We start from the raw sequence: 24,018 nt of genomic DNA, 5'->3' as shown, positions 1-24,018 counted from the left end.
GTGTGTGTGTTGCTTCTAGGGCTTGAACTCAGAGCATGGGTGCTGTCCCTGAGTTTTTCTGCTCAAAGCTAATGCTCTACCATTTGAGCCACATCTCCATTTCAGACTTTTTGGTGGTTAATCAGAGATAGAGTCTCATGTACTTTCCTGCCTGGGCTGGCTTTGAACTGTGATCCTCAAAATATCAGCTTCCTGAGTAGCTAGGATTAGAGGCAAGATTCACCAGCACTCAGCTGATTATTATTATTATTATTATTTAGGTTTAAATAGGCTTGAAATGAACAAGATAAAAAACCAATTTGTGAAAATTAATAATGACAAGTAATTTTTTCTTTCAGACCAGTGCCCTTTTTAGAAGAGGACATCTCTCTTTAATTGTCTTTTTGCTGGTTATAAAGATAACAACCTCATGGACGTCTGCCCATGCTGGCTTTGAGCTATGATTCTTTGATCTCAGCCTTCTAAGTGGTTAGGATTAATTTTTAATTACCAAAGTACTGTGCTACACTTATGAATACAATATTCATTTGTATTTGCAGAAGAATTAACTGTTAAATCAGTTTTTTTCACTGGGATACTTTTTAATTGACTCATAATATTTGCATTTTTAAATCAAATGATGCAGTCTCTTTGATAAAGTAATACAAGTGAAATGTACTTAGTAATAATCAGCAAATATCTTCTGCTTTATATATGAATTTTGGGACTTTCATCTTTCTCATATTGTTAAAAATTCTACATTCAAGTATCTTTTGCAAAAATATAAAAAAGTTATTTCTTAATGATATTAAAAATATGCCATAGGATGACAGTATTAGTTTCTGGAGTTTAGTAAGAAGATTGATGGTATATGAGTGTGTAAATATATATGCATGTTAGGAAAATACCTATTACAAATAGAGGGTTGCACTTGCCAAAAAATATTTTTGACAGATAAAATGTCCAAAGCTTGTTTGTTCCAAGTTTGAAATAATTTAAGATACTTAACTTCATTGTATCCTAAATGAAAAAATAGGCATATTATTTGGTAGACATTTGAGGAAAACAGTACTTTTCTTTTGTTGTCAAATTCCTTCTAATGGAACATTCTGTTTTGTGTTTTTTTGTTTGTTTGTTTGTTTTGCTAGTCCTGGGTCTTGAACTCAGGGCTGGGGCAGTGTTCCTGGGATGCTTTTGCACAAGGCTAACATTCTATCACTTGAGCCATAGTGCCACTTCTGGCTTTTTCTGTTTATGTGGTACTGAAGAATAGAACCCAGGGCTTCATGTATGCTAGACAAACACTACCACTAAGTGACATTCCTAGCACCCCCACCTCCCATATTGTTTTGTTTATGAGCAATTGCTTGGCATTGTTGTTTTTTTTAAATTTTATTGTCAAACTGATGTACAGAGAGGTTACAGTTTCATACGTTAGGCATTGGATACATTTCTTGTACTGTTTGTTACCTCCTCCCTCATTCCCCCTCCCTTGGCATTGTTTTTTAAATACTGTCCATATTTGAGGAAGATGCTAAGTTTCTTTATAGTAGGATTTATTTAAGGGTTCTGAAACCATACTATAAAACATTTTTATGTTTTCTATTAGTCGAATATATTCATGACCCAGATTTGAGTTGTTAGAAATAAAATATAAATAAAAATAATCTTACCAATAAGATCTGGAAATTAAGAATTTAAAAATGTTCAGGTATTGGTGACTGTAATCTTAGCCACTCAAAAGGTTGAGATCTGAGGATTGCGGTTCAAAGCCAGACCAAGCAGTAAAGTTTGTGAGACATGTATCTCCACTAAACTACCAGAAAAATCTGGAGGTGGAGCTGTGTCCCTTGAGCAAAATAAGCTCAGAGACAAAGTTCATTCCCTGAGTTCAAGCCTTAGCACCAGCACACACACACACACTCTTTAAAAATGACTTTGTAGTATAAATTTTGGTTTTATATAACTTCTCTTTTGCCAGATGATGAACCAAGCCAGAGTGACGCTGGCACTGAGACTGCTATGACATTACCAAGTGAGTCCAGGGTCAATGTACACTCCATCATCACACTAAAATTATTAGACTACAGGTATGTAATTGATTGTTTTAAATATTATAAAACACATAGGGAAATTTTTGAAAAAGAATCCTTCAGAAATAAAGCTACCTGTGTCAGGCACCGGTGGCTCACATTTGTAATCCTAGCTACTCAGGAGGCTAGGATCTACAAAGCAACTTATACAATGCATCTTCATCTGCATCATCCCTTCAACATCTTCATGCCCCTTCTACTCCTCCCTTCCCTTATTTTTCTCACTTTTGTGGCATATGTGATGTGTTCTTGCTTGCATTCTTCTCACTTCCTCCACTCATTCTTCTACCCTTCTCCCTTTGCCCCCTCCCCCAGCACAAGTACCCATTTTCTGGTACTTATTTTGTGGGCTTTGACTCCGTCTTTCTAAAGTATTATTTGTAGTCTCCATAGATTCTATTATACTTCATTTAATTCATTTGTAACCGCTTGGGTACCACTCAGTGTGTTTATTATTTCTAGATTTATAGGCACATTTCAGCTACTACAAATTAGGGAAGCCATGTAACTTATGTTTCTCTGGGTCTGGCTTCATTTAATGTAGTTTTTTTTTCTAAGTTTTTCTATTTCCTTACAAAAGGGACTGAGCAGTAGAAGAATGAACTATTCATTTACTATATAACTTTTAGGTTTCCCACATCCTGAAAATGTCTATTTTTCCCACACTTGGGCATGTGGAACATGTAGATGTGACACAATATGTTTTCTGTTTTCTTCACTGAACACTTTGCATGTTTGTAAATTTTTGTGTCATTCTTCACAAAGTTTCATAATTTGAAAATTTTTTAAAATATTTTTTATTATTTAATTTTTGGCAATATTGGAATTGAATTCAGAGTTTAGTGCTTACTGGGCAAGCACTCTCCCAATTGATCCAGAACTTTTGCCTCCAGGACTTTTTTGTTTACTTTGCCTGTCCTGGGGGTTTAACTCAGGTACTGGGCATTATCCTTGAGCCTCTTTGTGTCCAAGGCTAGTTAGTTCTACCACTTGAGCCACTGTGCTACTTCTAAAATGCCCTCAAGATTTTTTTTCTTTCTTTCTTTTTTTTTTTTTTTAACAGCACTTTTAATCAAACCGTAGCCGGGTGCCAGTGGCCACTAGCTACTCAGGAGGCTGAGATCTGAGAACCAGCATTGAAAGCCAGCCTGGGCAGGAAAGTCCAGGAACCTCTTATCACCAAAAAAACCTGTCCAAAGTGGAAGTGGTGCTGTGGCTCAAGTGGTAGTGCTCTAGCTTTGAGCTGAACAGCTCAGGGACAATGCAGGCCCAGAGTTCAAGCTGTGACCAACAAAAATAAATAAATAATAAAAATTAATAATCAAACTGTAACAACAAACAGTAAGTTGTCATTTTTGGATTGATAAGAAGAATATTTCACTTTTAAAATAATTTTTCATTTAGTGATAAGCAAACAGCTTTGATTCCTAATGAAGTATTTGATTCAGTGAAAAGCAACATTATCACTTCTATTAACTTCAGTAAGAATCATCTATCTGAAATTCCAAAAAGGTAAGAACTATTTTTACTATAATTTCCATTAAAACTTGATTTGTTCTCAGTTGTATCACATCTTAATTGTGAAGTTGTTTCCCATTGTTTAAAAAATTTTAAATAATAAACTTAAATTAATCACCAAAAAGAAGTGGAGCTACAGCTTTAGATGAGCAAAATAGCTCAGGGATAGCACACCAACCCTGAGCTTAAGCCCCAAGACTGGATGAAAAAAGTAAAATAATGAACACCAGAAGAAAATTGCTAAAAGACCTCATCTAATGCAGGTGGATTAATAGGTAATTTGTACTGTTTAATATATCTTTATTGTTGCGAGCTAGCAAAATCTTTAGTTTGTAAACTTATGTTTCTGAACTCTTGAAAAATATTGGTTATCTAGCAGGAAACTACGTACTGAAACAAAATTGACATACATATGTTGAAAATATTTTGAAGAACATATAGTTGGTAGAAAAAATATAGAAAATTACTATGTTATGATTACATGCCTAATTATTTTATGGATTTAAGTTATAATATAAGAATAGGTCTATTTAGTATCCTTTGTGCCAATTGGCTTAAACACAGAAAAAGTGGAGTTTTAAATTAAGCTTCTACATACACCGAAGGTCAAGTAGACAATTTTACACATTTCTATTTCACTTTTAAAATAATTTTTCATTTAGAGATAAGCAAATAGTAAGGTCATTTAATCTTTTATGCTTACTATTTATACATCTAAATTCTGAAATGCTTGTGAAAAATTAGAAAGCCCAGAAAATCAGTTTAGCAGAAGTAATATAGTAATCTGCATATATTTCTGATAGATGAAGTTGGTAACATTTTATAAATTATTTTGTTTCAGGATTGTGGAACTGAAGGAAATGGTTTCTGATGTCAACCTCAGTTTTAATAAGCTCTCCTTTATATCCTCAGAGTTATGTATGCTTCAAAAATTGACATTTTTAGACCTGAGGTATTTATTGATTATTTGCTTGATTGAGAAAAAATGTTGTAATTTTTCTTTGATGTTTTCTTTGCTATCCGTTTAAGACATATTTTATAGGGGAATGTAGCAACTTGTCTTTCATTTATTATAGTATTTTAGAGGAAATCTAAACTATTTAGGAACTGAAGTAATTTGTAATCAATAATCTGAAGTATTTAGGAAATATCTTCGTCTATCACTTTAAAGCGGTGTATGATGTGAGTTAAAGTTATTTAAAATATTAAAGATTTTTAAAATATTAAAAGTATTTAAAATATTAAAAACTTGACATATTTTTAGATTCAGCCTAAGTAAAATTACCAACCATACATGGAAATACTTTTTTTATATTGTTTTCTTCCTGAAAGTAAATAGTTTAGGGCTGACACAGTCTTATGCTAGCTGAGCAGCTTACATGACTTCTCCTTAAGGGAACTGCTTGGTTTAAAATGCTACATTAAATATACAAAGACATGAATAAAGTAAAAGAATACTATGCCTGACAAAAATAGTAGAAACTGTTTTGATCTATTCAAAAATAATATGAAGTTTAGTTTAAATATGTCCAATTTGAAGTGACAGTATCAGAAGTTTGACAGTTCTTTAAAGGAAGACATTACATAGTTGCTTATTTGCTTAAAATTTTATCTTTTTGTGCCTGTAGTGGGCCTTGACCTAGTGCCTCCTACTCTTGCTTGGCTTCATTGCTCTTGAGCAATGGTGTTCTACCACTTGAGTCACACCTGCTTTTCTGGCTTTTTGATGATTAATTGTAGACAAGAGTCTGATGGACTTACTTTTTTTTTTTTTTAATACCTACTTTGGTTTTGAACTGGGTTCCTCAGATCTCAGACTTGGAAGTAGCTTGGGTTACAGGAGTGAGTTATGAGCACCTGGCTTGATTTAAAATTTTTACTTGTAAAAAATATTTATTTCCTAGGCTACTTTCATACTTTTATATCGTTATTACTGGTGGTTTTAAAGCTATGGCTCTTAGCTCCTTTTATCCAGATATATAGTGGCATACACAGTCCAGCCCTTGGACAATTGTGAGTTTGAAGCCAGGCTGGGCTATACACTAAAATTGTCTTGGAAAAAAAAAAAGTATAGCTCCTGTTGCTTTGCTGACATAATTGTCCCTTTTCTATCTTTGCCCCTGTATTTCTCATTCTCCTGTTTTTTTTTAATTTTTTGTTGTTGTTTTTAGCTTTTATATCAACTTTATTCATAGAGTCAACCTATGTAATAAGCCCCCGCATTGCCAACAGTTGTAGGAATCATATTCCTTTTTACATGTACCCAAATCTCATATTCAACAATGACTTCTGGGTTGCACTCCTATTTTTAATGCGAGATCTTATGTATTCCAGGCTGGTCTTGAATGCAATATGTAGGGCTTCCCATTGTTGCTAGGACGACAGGTCTTTGCCACTGAATCCCATTTCCCTTTGTGGAGATGGAGGTTTTTGGACTTTTCTTCTTTGGCCAGCCTGGATTAGGGATCTTTCTTATCTTAGCCTTCATCATAACTGAGAATGATTCTTATATCACTGTGCCTATCTGTAGATTGAGTATGTATCTTTGGCCTTTTCTGCCCAGCTGGCCTTGAGCTTGGATTTTTCTGGTCTCAGCCTCTCAAATAGCTAGGATTACAGAGATGAGTCAATGTGTTCAGCTACTCACAAATGCTTTCTGTTGCTAGTAGCTATAATGTTACTAGATGCTTTCTGCCTTGTTAACTTTTTTCTAACATTGCTCCAAGATTCTTCCAACAATAAATATAATTCTGCTTATTGTAGTGTTTAATAGTAAGATCTGAAAAAGCAGGCATTGTATAAATTGAAATTCTAAACTTAGATAGAAGGCCATTTGAATAGATAAGTTTCTGAACACAGAGAATCTCTCTTACTTTACTTTTCATTTTTTCCTATTATTTCCTGTTATTTTCTAAATCTTCCTGGAGTTGAAATTTTTGTCCTTATGTAAGATGTATGTATTAACCCTAAGAATATTTATTTCAGGTGTAATCCAACGCCTACATATTGTGATTGGTGAATTCACTATGAAGGAGATAGGGATTAATTTATAGTATCGACCTCATTATATTTAGTATGAAACAGTTGACTGTATTATTAACTGATTATGTATTGGTACATGTTAAATACTTTGGACCACCGACTGATTCAGAATACTTAGAACTTTCCTTTATTGAGATCAGTTTAAGAACTAAAGGATATATTTGTGTATCTATATATCTATACTTTTTTCCTTAAAAAGCTTATTTACTAATTAATTTATGAAAGTTTTAAATTTTGTAAATCCTGTGTTTTAATTTGCCATTTAGGAGTAATTTTTTAAATTCTTTGCCTGAAGAGATGGAATCATTGACAAGATTACAAACAATCAATCTGTCCTTTAATAGGTAAGAGGTATTAAGCTAATTCTAAAAGTAATTCTGTAGAAAAATGTAGGTCTTTCTAACTAGAGACAGCAACTAGAGAAAGCCCAGTAAAATGCCCATTATCTTTATTTCAGTAGTCATATTTTATTTTCATTTATTCAGTATTATTTTCATTCATTCAGTGTACTTGAAAGTAATGTAGCTTGCTTAGAATTCTCAGTTGATATTTAGCAGACTTTTACCTTTTTGAGAAATCTAAATTTTAGTAGTTAGACAAATATTCAAATGAACTATTTTAATTGCTTAAATAGAATCACAACACATAAGAAAAGACATTTTCTGATATTACCTGAAGATAATTTTGACATAGGCAACAGACATTTGCCAATCACACAGGGAGAGGTACATTACAATGAATAGCATGAACTGTAACACAAATAGGTTATAACTTGGTGTGTTTGAGGTGCTTCAAAAAGTTCACGTATCCTGTATACTCCATAAATTGAAGATCTAGAGAAGTAGCAGATGAGGTCGGGCATGCAAAACAGTAGCTAGACCTTTAAGAGCTTTTTATGCCAAATGAAATTAGAAATTTTTGTGTGCAAACATAATCAAGACACTGCAGATAATTAAGAATAGTTAATATCTTTTAGGAAGTAATTATTGCTGGCATTGTACTAAGCACTTTCATGTATTATCCTTATAAAAATCCTATATTGTAGGTCCTATTATTATGTCTAGTTAAAAATTGAAGATTTAAGTAACTTAGGTGTACTTACATTACTGAATTATAGAGCTAGTATTTGAATCTAGGTGGTTTGAATTCAAACATGAGCTCTTAAGACATTGTTTCATATTGGTTTTTATGAAAATCAATTCTACTAGCAATTTTAATAATACTAATAGTAAATTTATATATAAATAATGCATAGTGATATTAAAATGCATACTTCTTATTTCAATATTTATTCTGCTTGCTTCAGTGTTTGTGTTCTTTTACACAAATAGTTTATATCCCTGATGCTATTTAAGCATATGTGCACTTCTCACAGCTCTCCTAATTTTTACTTGTAAATTGAGCTATCACTGTATTGAATTGTTTATTGAACTATCTGTTTCATTATAAGTAATGCATTTGGGGGAGCAGTGGGAACCAGCCTAAACTTTTATGTTAAAAAATGAGCTCCATCTTCTATAATTACTTTATTCATAGTTTGGGGGGATGATGAAGAAAAAGAGAGGCTTTTTAGTAGTACTTGGGCCATCTGTATTATTGGTTATTGATTCTCAAGTGACACTAGAACTGCAGAACTGTCTTGCGCCTCCCTTTCACTATTGCCTTTGTGTGTGTGTGTGTGTGTGTGTGTGTGTGTGTGTGTGTGTGTGTGTGTGTGTGATGGTGCTGAGGTTTGAACTCGGATCTTGTCACTTTCTATTAGTATTTTCACTAATGGTTGGCACTCTACCACTTCAGCTAAAGCTCCACATCTGGCTTTTTGGTGACTTAGGGCAGAGATATTAGTCTAGCCTCATGGGCTTTTTTGCTGGGCTGGTTTTGAACCAGCCTTCTGAATAGCTAGGATTGTGGTGTGAGCCACTGCCACCCATCTAATGTACTTTTTAACAGCAAGGGAAAGGCAGTATGAAGAAATGAAAAGATCAGATCTATGAATCTCTCTCCATCAGCTTGTCTTGTTTTCTGTAGCCTCAGTTGTAGTTTACCTTATACTGTAGCTACCAGACTGTACACCATGGGACTTCTGCCATTCTGAGTTGATTTAGTATTCCTGAGAGCCAACCACTCTTCTGTCTCTTGCTTTGGAGAGCAAGTATCTTTGCTAGTTGTCATCTTTTGAAAAACACAAAGATTATTTATTTTGGAATAAACTTTGTGTATTTTAAAAAAATCTCAAATTTTACTTAATGGAATGATAGTGGTTTATAAAAAGTATAAGTAAGTTAGGAAAGAAGGCCTGCATTAGACCTCTGAATTTCTTTATGTCTGAGTGTTATACTGAATATGACCAGTAAAACAACAGAGAATTTATTCCAAATGCTTTATTTTTGATTTATAGTTGGTAGGAACTTACAAGTCTGTTTGTCTACTTAGCATGTATTTCAAGGTCTCTAAAATTAAAGTATTTTCTTATCTTTTAGGAAACGTGAATATAAGGCTTAATCCCAAAAGAAAACATTATTTCATGACATAATTCATCTTTTTTTAAGGGATGATTTTGACTTGTGGTTCCAATATATTTATGTTCTGTTCATATATTCATAGGTTCAAAATATTCCCTGAAGTTCTGTATCATGTCTCCACACTAGAAACCATTCTGATTAGTAACAATCAGGTTGGATCTCTAGACCCTCAGAAAATGAAGATGATGGAAAATCTGAATACGTTGGATCTTCAAAATAATGATCTCCTACAAATTCCACCAGAGCTTGGAAACTGTGTGAGTCTAAGGTAACTACACCATTCTTCCGAATTTGTTGGTTTTTTGTTTTTTGTTTTTTTGCCATTCCTGGGCATAGACTCAGGGCATGAGCACTGTCCTTTTTTGTTGTTTTTTTTTTCCAAATTTTTATTATCAAACTGATATACAGAGAGGTTACAGTTTCATACGTTAGGCATTGGATACACTTCTTGTACTGTTTGTTACATCGTCCCTCATTCCCCCTTCCTCCTCCCCCTTTCCCTTTCCCCACCATGAGTTGTTCAGTTTATTTATACCAAACAGTTTTTCAAGGATTGCTTTTGTAGTCGTTTGTCTTTTTTACCCTGTGTCTCTCGATTTTCAATTTCCTACTTCTAATACCAGTATAGATGGTTTCCAATATACTCAGATAAGACTACAGAGATGGTGTAGATACAACCACAGGAAGGTGATACAAGAACATCATCAACAGTAGATATGAGGCCTTTGTCCGTTGTATGTCCAGTAAAGATCTTTCCCAATCTGTGGGCTTTCTGTTTATCTTGGGAGCTATGTCCTTTGCCCTGCAGAAGCTCTGCAGTTTGATGCAGTCCCATTTGTCCATCCTTTCTTTGATTTGTAGCATTTCTGGGTCTTTGTTAAGGAAGTTCCTGTGCCAAGGAGCCCAAGTGTTTCTCCTACTCCTTCTTTTAGTGTTTTCAGGGTATCTATTTTAATTTCGAGGTCTTTGATCCATTTGGAATTGATTTTGGTGCAGGGTGATATATAAGGATCTAGTTTTAGTTTGTTTCAGGTGTTGAACCAGTTTTGCCAGCACCATTTGTTAAAGAGGCTATCTTTCTTCCATCCTATTTTTTTTAGCTCCTTTATCAAAGATTAAGTAGGCATAGTTCTGTGGGTTCATTTCTGGGTCTTCAATTCTGTTCCGTTGGTCTTCAGGCCTGTTCTAGTGCCAATACCAAGCTGTTTTTACTACTATATAGCTGTATAATACAGCTTGAAGTTGGGTATTGTAATTCCTCCAGCACTGTTCTTTCTGCTTAGGATTGCTTTTGCTATTCGTGGTCTTTTATTGTTCCATATGAATTTCTGGATTGCTTCCTCTATTCCATTAAAAAATGGTGTTGGGATATTAATGGGTATTGCATTGAATTTGTAGATAGCCTTTGGAAATATTGCCATTTTGACTATATTAACCCTCCCAATCCAGGAGCATGGGAGGTTTTTCCATTTCCTTAGTTCTGCCTTAATTTCGTTTTTCATATCTAAAATATATGGAGAACTAAAAACACTAAATTCCTCCAAAACAAAACCACAAAGAACCAACAGCCCCCTCAACAAGTGGGCTAAAGACTTAAAAAGAGACTTTTCTGATGAGGAAATGAGAATAGCCAAGAGACATATGAAAAAGTGCTCTACATCACTGGCCATAGAAGAAATGCAAATTAAAACAACATTGAGATTCCACCTCTCCCCTGTAAGAATGGCCAATATCAAGAAAACTAACAATAATAAATGTTGGAGGGGATGTGGCCAAAAGGGAACCCTTCTTCATTGCTGGTGGGAATGTAAACTGGTTCAGCCACTCTGGAAAATGGTATTGAGAAACCTCAGAAGGCTAAATATAGAGCTCCCCTATGACCCAGCAGCCCCACTTTTGGGCATCTACCCAAACCCAAGGGAACCCATCTACCCAAAACCACAAACAAGAACACACTAAATCCACCAGCACAACAATGTTCATCAAGCACAATTTGTCATAGCTAGAATCTGGAACCAACCCAGATGCCCCTCAGTAGACGAATGGATCAGGAAAATGTGGTACATATACACAATGGAATTTTATGCCTCTATCAGAAAGAGTGACATTGCCCCATTCGTAAGGAAATGGAAGGACTTGGAAAAAATTATACTAAGTGAAGTAAGCCCGACCCAAAGAAACATGAGTCTATGGTCTCCCTCATAGGGAATAATTAGCACAGGTTTAGGCTAGTCACAGTAGAGGATCACAGAGCCTAATAGCTATGCCCTTATGAATGCATAAGATGATGCTAAGTGAAATGAACTCTGTGTTATGGAAGTGACTGTTATAACACTGTTGTAATTACTTTCAACATGCCATGTGAAACTGTAGCTTCTATTGTTGATGATCCTCTTGTATTCCCTTCCTGTGGTTGTACCCGCGCTATCACTGTATCTCATCTGAGTATACTGGAAACTGTATATGGTGGTATTACAACTAGGGAAGTGAAAGGGAATATCAAAATTGAGACACAAAGGTTAAAAAGACAAACAACCCCAAAAGCAATACTTGCAAAACCATTTGGTGTAAACCAACTGAACAACTCATGGAGGGAGAGGGAGAGGGGGAAGTGGGAGAGGGGAATGAGGGAGGAGGTAACAAACAGTACAAGAAATGTACCCAAGGCCTAACATATGAAATTGTAACCTCTCTGTACATCACTTTGACAATAAATAAGAAAAAACAACAACAACAAATATGAGCCACTCAGGTAGATGCCCAGTTATATAGGGTTTTTCAACTCCAATTATAGACTATCACCATTTCAAGCCCAGCATAGTCTTTTTCAATCATTTTTATTTTTATTTAAAAAATCTTTTTATTTAACCTTACTTTTTTATTATTATAAGGGTGATATATAAAGGTGTTGCAGTTATGTAAGTCAGGTAAAGAATGCATTTCTTTTTGGACAGTGTCACTCCTTTCCCCACTCTCTTCTCACTCTATTTTATTTACTAGCTATTTGTTTCTTAACTTACATTAGTTAATGTGGGATTTCACTGTTTCATTTCCACCTGTTTACACTTTTTTTAATGGGTCTCAATTCTTCTATTATTCTTTCTTCATTGTCTCATAAAACAACTTCAATAGGTTTCATTGTTATATTTATATAGTCACTTTCTGTTTTGTCTGTATTCAACTTCTTTCATCTACCTACCATTTAATATCAGTCTGCTTCTCTTTCCTTGTCCCTCAGCCATTGATCAAAAACTTTCAGTGTAGGGGCTGGGGATATAGCCTAGTGGCAAGAATGCCTGCCTCGAATACACGAGGCCCTAGGTTCGATTCCCCAGCACCACATATACAGAAAACGGCCAGAAGCGGCGCTGTGGCTCAAGTGGCGGAGTGCTAGCCTTGAGCGGGAAGAAGCCAGGGACAGTGCTCAGGCCCTGAGTCCAAGGCCCAGGACTGGCCAAAAAAAAAAAAAAAAAAAAAACTTTCAGTGGGGTTCTGAATGTTGGGGTTTTTTTTGTTTGTTAACTTACAGTGTTAACAAAGTTATTTACCCTATCTTTTCCCCTTCTCCTTTCTCCTTCTCCTCAGAACAATATGAGAGTTTCCAGGATTTTTTGGGGCCATCCCTACACAGGAACTATGCTTATCTTCTTTGTGTCATTTCAGGTTCAGTCTATGCGCTGCAATAGTGAAGCTGTTTACACTCTTTACATTGGCTATTCCCTTAGGCTTACACTGCTGTCATCAGTAATCATACTATACCCTTTGAAAGTCTTCCCTATTCTCAAGCAAAATTAATCCCTATTCTGATTTACCATCATGCTTTTTGGGACTCAGTTTGTATCACTATTTTTTCATCTGTAGAAAAGACATTAATTATGTACATTAGATATAAAGGGAATTGGGGATGTTATTAGAAAGCTAACTAGTTAAGCAGAAAGTGCCAGAAATAACAACTATTGCTATCTGAATATTGTCTGGCCAATTTTATTTTACTGAACAGTTCTAGTGTCTGCTGTGGTAGTAAACTTAGTTGATTCTTATTATTTGCTGTAACTATGTTCTATAAAGCCTCTGTAAAATGCATTGGGGAATATTGAACTATTGCTTCTAAGTATTCTTTTTCTGCAAAATTCTGGTCCCAACATTTTTGTTAACCTATCTGTACATAACCTTGTTTTGTTTATTTCTGTGTAGACACATCTTAAATTTACTGTTGATTCATTAGCATTGAATTCTTGGCAAAGAGTACTATAGTTTATTCCTGAAATAAAGTAATGTATGTATTTTCTTCATTACACACTTTTGTACCTGTGAAAATTGGAAGCATTTCAACACTATACTTGAGGGCTATTAAATTTATTTAAAAAATTTTAGTTAGCTTTTAAAAATTAATTTACTTTATTGTTATTATAAAAGTGATATACAGAGGGATTACAATTACATGAGTCAGGTAATGAATAAATTTCCTTTCATACAGTGTCTTCTGTTCTCTCACTCCCTCTCCTGTGTCCACCCATGAGGTCTATAGTTCATGTTTGCCAGTGTGCATTAAGCTCCACTGCTTCATTTTTTTACCCTTTTTTCCCTCAAGTTCTTTACCCTCACTCCTCCTCTCTGGAAGATATACACTTGGATACACTATACATAAAGAAAAGAAGACAGAATCATCAAAAAATAAAGTATCTTTTAAAACATAGTTCTAATTTGTAGCGTAGGCTGGGTTGAATTTCAAGATTCTCCTGCCTTGACCTCCAGATTGCTAGGTTCGAATGCACTTTCAGTCGTTTCGATAATATGGAGTTCATTTCACTTAGCATCATCTTATGTGTTCATAAGGGCTATTGGGCTGTTGTGATCCTCTGCTGTGACTTGCCTAAACCTGTGCTAATTATTCCCTATGAGGGGGACCATAGAGTCCATGTTTCTTTGGGTCTGGCTCACTTCACTTAGTATAATTTTTTCCAAGTCCTTCCATTTCCTTACGAATGGGGCAATGTGATTCTTTCTGATAGAGGCATAAAATTCCATTTGTGTATATGTACCACATTTTCCTGATCCATTCGTCTACTGAGGGGCATCTTGGTTGCTTCCAAATTCTTGCTATGACAAATTGTGCTTGATGAACATTGTTGTGCTGGTGGCTTTAGTGTGTTCTTGTTTGTGGTCTTTTGGGTAGATGCCCAAAAGTGGGGCTGCTGGGTCATAGGGTAGCTCTCTGTTTAGCCTTGTGAGGAATACCGCTTTCCAGAGTGGCTGAACCAGTTTACATTCCCACCAACAATGAAGTAGGGTCACATCCCCTCCAACATTTGTTACTGTTAGTTTTCTTGATATAGGACATTCTTACTGGGGTGAGATGGAATCTCAATGTCATATCACTGTTGTAATTACTTTCAACATGCGATGTGAAACCGTAGCTTCTATTATTGATGATCCTCTTGTATCCCCTTCCTATGGTTGTACCTGCACTATCTGTGTACCTTATCTGAGTATATTGGAAACCGTGTATACTGGTATTAGAACTAGGAAATAGAATGGGAATACCAAAATCGAGAGACACAGGGTAAAAAAGACAAACGACTACAAAAGCAATCCTTGCAAAACTGTTTGGTATAAATGAACTGAACAACTTGTGGTGGGGAAAGGGAAAGGTGGAGGGGGGAATGAGGGAGGAGGTAACAAACAGTACTGGAAATGTATCCAGTGCCTAACGTATGAAAGTGTAATCTCTCTGTACCTCAGTTTGACAATAAAAATTTAACAACAACAAAAAAAATTTAAAGAAAAAGAATGCATGCTCACACTGGCAATTAGAGGACATTTTCAACAGTGAAATTATCAAGAAAAAGTACATTTTAAAATTGTTGCACTTAATTGACCACAGGAAAGATACATGTTTGCACTAAAAGGGCTGAAAGGAAAAGAGCATTACTTTGTTTGACTTAAGGTAGGATATAGCCCTTTGAGTGACTGACATTTTTCTGCGTTCTGTGCATGCCTGTGAATGACCCTGGAAGTACCACACATACCAATTTTGGAGTCGCATACTTTAGCAGTATTCACATTTGCAAATATGGAATAATTAAGTTCAACTGTACTTTTTTCCAGACGTCAAAAAATTCTTAAAGGAATTATCTAAATAATTCATAAATATTGGTGGTCTCTCTTTTTCTTTCTTGCTGTCTTTCTCTCTTTTTCTCCATCTCTCCCTTACCCCACTCCCATTCTTGCTCTTCTTGCTTCTTTGTGGCATTGAAGATTCAGCTCATGCCTTCTTCAGTTGTGCTAGGCAAGGACTCTACTATTACGCTGCATCTTCAGTCCTTTTAAATGTTATTTTTCGATAAAGACTTGCTGTATATTGCAGATTAATTTCAAATTTGTGTTCCTTTTGTTCTAGCCTACTGAGTAGCTAGGACCTAGGTGATTGCCACCGTGCCTGGCTAGAGATAAAATTTAGATAAACTGTGGTATATGGTATATGGCTTCTGATTTTGTTTGCACAAACACTTAAGATTGATTTAAGATATTTTTGATTGAGGATGCTTTATGAGTTACATAAAGAAAACAAGAGTACAAACATTTAAATCTTAAAGGGCTTAAGAACTTTATTCTCAAACATGCTAGTTGACATGCATGTGTGTCTAGTCAAGGATGGGAAAGGACAGACAGCTTAATGTTTTTCAGAAGTAGTGTACTGACACATTGATTATTCTTGGTTCTTGGTGTGGATACTTGTCAGTTTGAGTATTTATTTGCCTAAATCTAATCTGATTCTTTATTATGTGGTCATCATAAAATTGGGAAGAATCTATATGGTGGTTCAAACCAAACATTCACCATTTAGGAACTATTTAAGCAAGCCTGTTTTTCCTAAACTTGTGTTTGTTCATCTGTAAAGTAGGAATATATATGGTTCTTAAATCATAGAGTTATTAAGAACATTGACCAGTAAATAAAAGTTACTTATTTATTCCCATGTAATAATTAATCAATTAATATGTGTTGTGTTTATTATCGCTATTATTCCAAGTCCTTAAATGCTTATATTTGAAGGTGGACCAATAGGAAAAAGTACATGTTTTATAAAATTGAAAATAATTTATTTCCTTGAAAGAAAAGTCACACAAATAGGAAATGTTTAAATTCTCTGTTTCTTTCTCTTTTTAGAACATTGCTGCTAGATGGAAATCCATTCCGTGTTCCTCGAGCAGCCATATTAATGAAAGGAACAGCTGCTGTCCTGGAATATTTGAGAGACCGAATTCCTACAAATTAGTTGTTTCTTAATCCTGGTTTTGTTGATTTTTAGGATGAGAGAACACTTTGTTTTAATACCTTCCAAAAGGTAACAGCTATAATTGATCTTACAGTTTCTTAGTAATCACCTAGACATTGATATAGTTGAGCTGTCTATAATCACTGCCATTCAAAGTTCTTTATTTACAACTAACATTTTTCTGAAACGCCATGTACATTTATAATGGTATTAAATGAATAGAGCCATGTAATTTCCATACATATTGTTCTGAATATTTTACACAAGAGTTTTCCTACTCAAATTCATTCCCTTTTAACATTGAAAATACTGTTTTCAAAAGTAAAGTTTATTTGATGTGATTTAATATTTTATAGTAACAGCATTTTTGTAGATTTATTTCATTTTGTATTCCATATGCTGTGACTAGTTGACTTGAATATGAATGTCCAATTTCTACCTTTTTAATAGAAATAAAATCAAAAGGAATTGCATCTAATGTTATTCCTTGGGATAAAAAAAACACTTAAAACTTTTCAGACCCATGATAACCCTTTTGTGATATGATTAATCTCAGTTCAAGTTGTGGGTTTTTTTGTTATTGTTGAAGGTTTCTTTGTTGTTTTGTTTTCCAGCTAAGGTTCTATGTGGCCCGCGCTGGCCTCTAATGTGCAATCTTCCTGCCTTAGCTTCCTGAGTTTAGGGTTACAACTTTGTGCCCTGCTCTCAGTAAAAGCTTTAAATGAACATTTACTGTCTTGATGGGTTTTTTTGATCGAGTTGAGATTTTTGTTTGTCTAACCATTTTGCCTTTTCCTTCCATTTTATGAAACCATTTCATCAGCAGTGCTTGCTTTATAGAAATGCTACTCAAGCTTCAGTTATTGTAGAAAATAGTGTTATTGTAGGTGCTCTCACAATTTTGATGTTAAAACAATAATGTTTTTAAGTGTTAGTACTGTTTCCGAGGTGATGTTCTATTATTTTTAATTCTGGAGCTTCAAAGAGATTGGATCTCTCAGTGAAAGGGAGGGAGTGCATTTAAGTGCTTTTTGTCTCTTACAACAAAATAAAATTGAATACCTTATCTCATTAATTGTGCAGATAACAGAGACCAATGCATAGTCTATACTATATAGAAGTCTCAAAAAGTCTTTTACTTTTCATACAAAGCAGGTATATTTGTATATTTGCTTTTATGATATACCTCTGGGTAGTTTTTAATGAAGCTCTGTGCAGTTTTTTCTTTCTAGCACCTTAATTTTGAGATTTGTTTGCTGTTATCAAGACTAAACTTGCAGTTATAACGTTGCAAAATGGAATTGTATGTAGATTAACTTAAGTAAAACTCAAATATAAACATCTTCATGTATCCCCAAATTATCTGAATTACCATATGATTCTATTTGGTAGCCAAGGCAATTGCATGTATATCGATACATAGATAGATAGATAGATAGATAGATAGATAGATAGATAGAAATTTTTGGGTTGAGGCATGCTTATATTATGAAAAATCATTGTTAATAAAGATGCATGTTCATAATAAAACCAGAGTTTTCAAATATTGAATACAAGGTTGTTTTTGTTTGTAAAGAAACATGTCTTTATGTCTCAACTTTAAGAAGTCTACTTGAATAGTAAATCAAAGACACTTTACAATAAGGTGACATTTTATTATTTATACAATAAGGAGACTTTATGTTATTCAAAACACTTTTAAATACTGAAAAAGTTGAGTACACCAAAGCCGAAAAATGGCTCTGCTATACACTGCACAGCTTTATTTTAGTCCCTGTATTTTGTATCTGTACAGAAAGCATCTTCAGAATGCATCCTCATCACATTGTACACCTTTACCCAGTAGTATCAATATCAATACATAAAATAAAACTGGAGAATATACTTGCATTTGCAAATTAATCTCAGTGATTCAGTAAATTTAAAATATAGATTCATAGGACTTCTTTGCACATAAATGAAGCAGCTTTCAAGGTCATTATGTTCTCATACTGCAAAAAAAACGCTAAGTACATTCACAATCTATGTTAATAAAGTAGTAAATATGTCTTCATTCAGTTGTATTTACATCAATATGTAGTTTAACTAAAAAGTACTGTTAAGTCATGATATAGTAGTCTTTTTAACACGTACAAAAATGACATTTTTATATATAATTTGAAGCTCAAAATCACAATTATTTCAAAATATTAATTACAATACAGCCATTTCAGTTAAACATGTTATGATTTGATTTTTTTTATAAAATGGTAAAACTTTATTAAAGTAAGCATTTTTTTAATTGACTAGAGTACATCCAAGTAGAAAATCTTAAATGTTAAGAGGTGTTTCCTGCCCCCTCCCACCCAAATTTGTATATAGCCACCTAGGCTAGCAAAGAGACAGAAAAGGCCCCAATTTATAAAGATTAAGCCTCTTTTGCTATACTGCTGTGGCTTGTTGGTATTTCCATAAAAGCTTTACAAGGGAAGCATCAATAAACTAGTGGAATGCATGCAGTAATATACAATATGTCTATGTAAAAATGTCAGTGTTTACCAGTGCACATTAAAATGCTCACAAAGATTGCAAAAGAAGTCATAAAGAAGCTCTTTATCTACCAATCACATATTGTAAACTTGAAGAACTACATGGTAATGTAATAGAATTTCTTTGAACTCATATCCCAATTCAAGTTTTCTCTGACTGAAAGAGCTGTTGTTTACTTGGCCTTAAGATGTCACTGTTGTGCTGCACATATGGTAGTGAAGTTCTATGCCACAAAAAGTAGAGATGGTAATAATTTTACTAAAATAGTAATTCAAGTAAGCATTACTACTTAGGAATTTTTTTTAGCTTACAGGAGAGTGAAATATTTCACTAACTGACTTATATGACATCAAAATGGAAAACCTTTCTATATGTTTCACATGTAAGAAAATTAGAACTGTGTAGAATAGTAAACATAATTCCTCACAAACTAATGAGGGCAAAAATAATTATCAATCATTTAGAAAATGGAAAGTAGATATTCATGAAGATTATGTTAACCTAAAACATAGTATGCAGTACTTTAAAAATAATTCCTAATAAAATGAAAACCTATCAGTCTTTCTTTAGAATCACTTTTGTTAGTTTAATATTTCTTCTCTGAATAGAATGACAGCAAAGTTCATATTGTGGTTCTTATACACAGCTGGGTGAACAGCACCCTAGGGGAGTCATAAAATGGAAAAAATAGAGCTGTGGTAATTGCAGTAACTTACAGTTACCTCTGACAACCTTACTTTTATAAGATCGTTTATGATGGTCTTTGAAGTTTACAATTTAGATTTGCTTCTATTTTTTAGGCTTGGAAAATATGCCTATGCTATATGACAATGCCATTATCCTTATATTTTTTTCAGTACCTTCTATATCCTGAGTATAAAGAGAACTTGATTGTTATTTTTTATTCCAAATGAAATACTAAGGCTTGCATTTTCAAAGGGGAAATACATATTGCATTCTGTTGACACTAGGTGTCACCAAAGCTAAAATGTAATTTCCTAAGAGTAAAGCTTAACATGCAACAGTCCCTTCTGATCTGACCCAGATACCTTTCCCCATATTCAAGACCACCAAGAGTCCTCTGAATGGGAAGACTATAAGTATTGAAAATAAAAGTTATCTCCACATTACATTCTGAAGGTAAGTTACCATTTTAGCCAATATGGGAACTGCTTTATATTCTCTAGTCTGCCTGAAAGGTTCATCTTGTTTTTCCTACAGACTTTTCAGTCACTCTACAATTTCCTTACTGAATAAGCAGTATTCTTCAGTAGAAGGCTGGGAAGGTGTAAGGGATGGAGAGATACAGAGAAACACAATGTGATTCTTTTGTCCATTTGTCAAATGCTTTCCTTTGTCTAACTACAGTAAAGGCCAGTGGACCTACATACCTAGGTTTATTTAAACATCACTGTAGCTGTGCAAAACAAATGAGCAAGGGGAAAAACCCTCCTATGTATGTGTGTCTGTATATAGACACAAAAACCTGAGTCAGGAAAGTTTTTAATATAAAAAAACTTCTTTTAATGTAGGAAAATAACCTTTAAAAAGCCAAAAAATACCTTTGTACAATATATGCAGCTAGCTTTAAAACATCAATGTGCTTAAGTATCACATATCTTATAAGACTCAGCAAAAATGGATCATTTACACTTTTTTAAACCATAGCAGAGATATCTGTATTTTTATTTCTTAACATATATTTTCATTCCCCTGAATTCAGCAACTTTCCTTAAAAATGTCTACATATACACATTCAAGTAAGTCCTGTTTAATTTCTGAAAAACAATTCCTGCTTTTTTTCATGAACATTGAGGACATTGGAGATTAGGGGTTGCTATTTCAATGGAATTTAAAATTCAAAGTAATAGATACTTTATGAAGAGAAATGTTATTTATATCAATATTTATTGACAATGTCTGTATAAAGCTGATCACATTTTTAGGCTCCCGTTCTATATGGACTCAATTCCCGAAGACACCCTTTTCTCCAGATCTTCGGCTTTTTCTAGATTCCTTTTTTCCTTTTTCCTTTTCCCCCTTTCTCTCCCCTTTTTCCCTCTGTTTCCCCTTCCACTTTTCTTTCTTTGCAGTACTAAGAATCAAATCTAGGCTTTGCACAATGCTCTTTCCCCAGCCCTTGGTTCTTGGAGGATCTCACTATGTAGCCAGGCTGGTCTTGAACTCATGATCCTCCTGATTCCACTTTTTGAGTGGTAGAATTACAGGTTTGTGTGCTACCATGCTGGATACAATTTCCTTTTTCATACTTGAAACAGAATTGTCCCACCTGAAACTCCCTTGTTTGATGCAATTACCAGTTACAATGTCCTGTGTCCCTACCTTCACCTTCATTACGTTTTTTTAATAACTTTCTTGTTAGACACTAAAGGCTCAATTCAATATGTATTGAATTATATCCAGGACATTTCATAGGAACACTGAGGATATTTCATAGAAATGTGAGTGAAAGTTGCTTTTCCATGCTGCCTCTGGTGGTTTAAAATGGATTATGCAATTTTGTCAGTTAAGTCTCTGACAATTTGAGAGAAGGGAAGCCATCTGAACCAATCTGTGTAGTAAGGCCTTTGAATACTTGTATCAGATTCTAGGCAGTGTCTTTCCGTGCTGACTTTCTCCTGCTTTAGTGAGTCTGGTTTGGGACAGGATGGCCAGCTATTTCAGGAGAGTGCAGGATTTTTGGCCTTAGCCAGGGAACTGTAGTCTCTTCCGGCCTTTTTATATAACACTTGCCAGAGAAAGATTTTGCATTGTGCAGAAGGCTAAAAGCAGAGTCACACTTTCTCTGCCAACAGACTTGTTGCCATAGGAACCAGTGGGGAGAAATAAAAATATGACAAGAAGCAAAAGATTAAATGTGGAAAAATTGATAGGGAGTTGGTTTCTACATGCCAATTTGAGCATTTGGGATTTAATGAAACAGGATGTCCTTCATTTAGCCAGATCCATGAAACTAGAGGAAATGACTTGCCAGTAGCTGGTCACAGGCGGCCAGATGTAGGGAATGCAAGGAGATAGTAGAAAGTAGTATCATATTTTGAATGAAACCTCTAAAATCCAGTTCCCATCTCTGATAGATATTAATTCTACATTCAAATAGGTCCTTTTGAAAGGCATGTCTAGGCTTAGGTTGATAAAAGCAACCTGCTGAACCAGTTATTTTCTAACTTGTCCAAAGGTAGGACACACTACCTGGAAGAATTATTGCACACCTAGTATTTTATTGCTTGGAGCATCTTTCCAAATATGGTAAACTAAAACCTAACAACAAAACTCAAAATTTTCGCATATCCAATTCATCTTCCCCAATGAGGAAACTGTTGTAAATAACCTAGAACTTAGTGTCTGCAAAGAAGTAAGTATTTTACTTCACTTGGTCCAAACTTGTATCTTATACTTGTAAAGAATCCTGGGAAACTGCTCCTGTTTCTTCTCTCCCAAGCTTCCCTAAAGGCTGTTTCCTGAAATCCTACAATTAATACTTTATTCCTATCACTTTTGCTGTTTCAAGTACAGAATGCAATTACCCTGAGGACATGGGGAAGTGATGCATTGTGGATGATTTGGTGACTAGTGACACGCTTCACCTGATATCTTCCTCTTCTCAAACATAAGAAAAACTAGACACACTACACTTACCTGGGCAATAGGGAGACAAGGAAGCTAAGAAGTAGGAAATAAGTCATTGTGGGGTAATTATCTTTAGGATACACCTAAGGGCAAGGGGTCTGAATAAAATATTTGCTTTGTGCAGGAAGTATACTGTAATGATTTCCTGATCTATTTGTTAAGAGTTCCTTAGTGAAGCTTTAGGCAATCTCAACAGTGAGTTCTTGAAATATCAGGAGACCATTAGTTTTTCTTCTTGCAAGAATACTGAAGAGAATTCTTATATTCTAATAAAACAATTGGATTTTTACTACTTCCAGTTTTCAGGCAATTTTGAGGAAACATTCAGGAGCCATACTGGAGGCTTGAGTTCAATGGTCTCTGTGATGCTAACCAAATTTCTTACATCAATATTGCAGATAATTTCAGGACTAGAGACTTCAATGGTTGGTTATTATAGACAGGCATGTCCTCATGCTAGATTAATCTCTTAAACTATAGGAATGGAAGGGATGGGAAGGGCATTGGGAGAGTTGGAGGGGAATGATGGAAGGGGTGACACACATCGAGATGCATTGGACTCAAACAGGTTGAATTTTAACTCCTTTGTGCAACTCTTTAAAGATACTAAAAGTATAATTTAAAAAAAACTTCACAAAGCTCTGCATTTGAGTAAAGACAAGTAAGCAATCTTAAAGAATCAAAACAATGAAGTCTTCACAGGTGTTTTACCTTTGAATTTGATATCTGGTTTAAAAAAAGAGACTACTGCTTTTCATTTACATATTGTGTCTTACAATTAAGTAGCTGATTCCTGGAGGAAAACTGGCTGATTAAGGTCAAGCTAAAGAATGATTTGATTTTGGCAGGTCAGACCTTGACAAACTAGAGCTCGTCCAGGGTAAGAGGTAATCGGATACTGCTGTGTTTAACTATTTTACCCACATCCCTTCATTCCTCAGTCAAGGATTTAAAACTTTTAGACAAAGCCAGGTGCCAGTGGCTCATGCTTGTGATCCTAACTACTCAGGAGGCTAAGATCTGAGGATCATGGTTCCAAGCCACCCTGGGCAGAAATGTGTGTGATACTCTTATTTCCAATAAGTTACTCAGAAAAACAAAACAGAAGTGGAGCTGTGGCTCAAGTAGTAGAGCACCAGTCTCAAGTACAAAGTGGCTCAAGGACAGTGCCCGGCCTTGGGTTCAAGCAAGACCAGCAAAAAATTTAAAAAGTAAAACCATTAGCCAGTAGTACATGGAATTAAGAATTTAAATTTTACTCCTGTTTTTTTGAAAACAATTTGACTTATATGGGGCTCTAAGTGATTCTCTGCCATACTGTATACCTCAGAAAGGGTTGACAGAGGCATTGCTCAAACTTGAGAGCACCTGCCCTAGCAAATGTGGGGCTCAGAATTCAAACTAT

At 34.8% G+C, this 24,018-nt stretch overlaps 1 protein-coding gene and 1 non-coding gene across 3 annotated transcripts in view; one reads left to right on the top strand and one right to left on the bottom strand.

The window, feature by feature from the left end:
* Positions 1–19,337, top strand: part of Lrrc40 (leucine rich repeat containing 40) — a 36,553-nt gene extending 17,216 nt beyond the window's left edge. For both annotated transcript variants that reach the window (XM_048351562.1, XM_048351561.1), the window contains exons 10-15: positions 1,961–2,069; positions 3,477–3,584; positions 4,432–4,542; positions 6,899–6,976; positions 9,237–9,422; positions 16,325–19,337. In XM_048351562.1, coding sequence (XP_048207519.1) covers positions 1,961–2,069; positions 3,477–3,584; positions 4,432–4,542; positions 6,899–6,976; positions 9,237–9,422; positions 16,325–16,433 — 701 coding nt within the window. In that variant the 3' untranslated portion in view covers positions 16,434–19,337. The remainder of the gene's footprint in view (positions 1–1,960; positions 2,070–3,476; positions 3,585–4,431; positions 4,543–6,898; positions 6,977–9,236; positions 9,423–16,324) is intronic.
* On the bottom strand, positions 12,740–12,843 carry LOC125355775. The gene has a single exon (XR_007211710.1). It is a non-coding gene; the product is annotated as a U6 spliceosomal RNA (small nuclear RNA).
* Positions 19,338–24,018: the final 4,681 nt, after the last annotated feature.

The sequence above is a fragment of the Perognathus longimembris genome, chromosome 7, assembly GCF_023159225.1.
Source record: "Perognathus longimembris pacificus isolate PPM17 chromosome 7, ASM2315922v1, whole genome shotgun sequence".
Taxonomy (NCBI): domain Eukaryota; kingdom Metazoa; phylum Chordata; class Mammalia; order Rodentia; family Heteromyidae; genus Perognathus; species Perognathus longimembris.
This window is presented reverse-complemented; position numbering and strand designations above follow the sequence as displayed.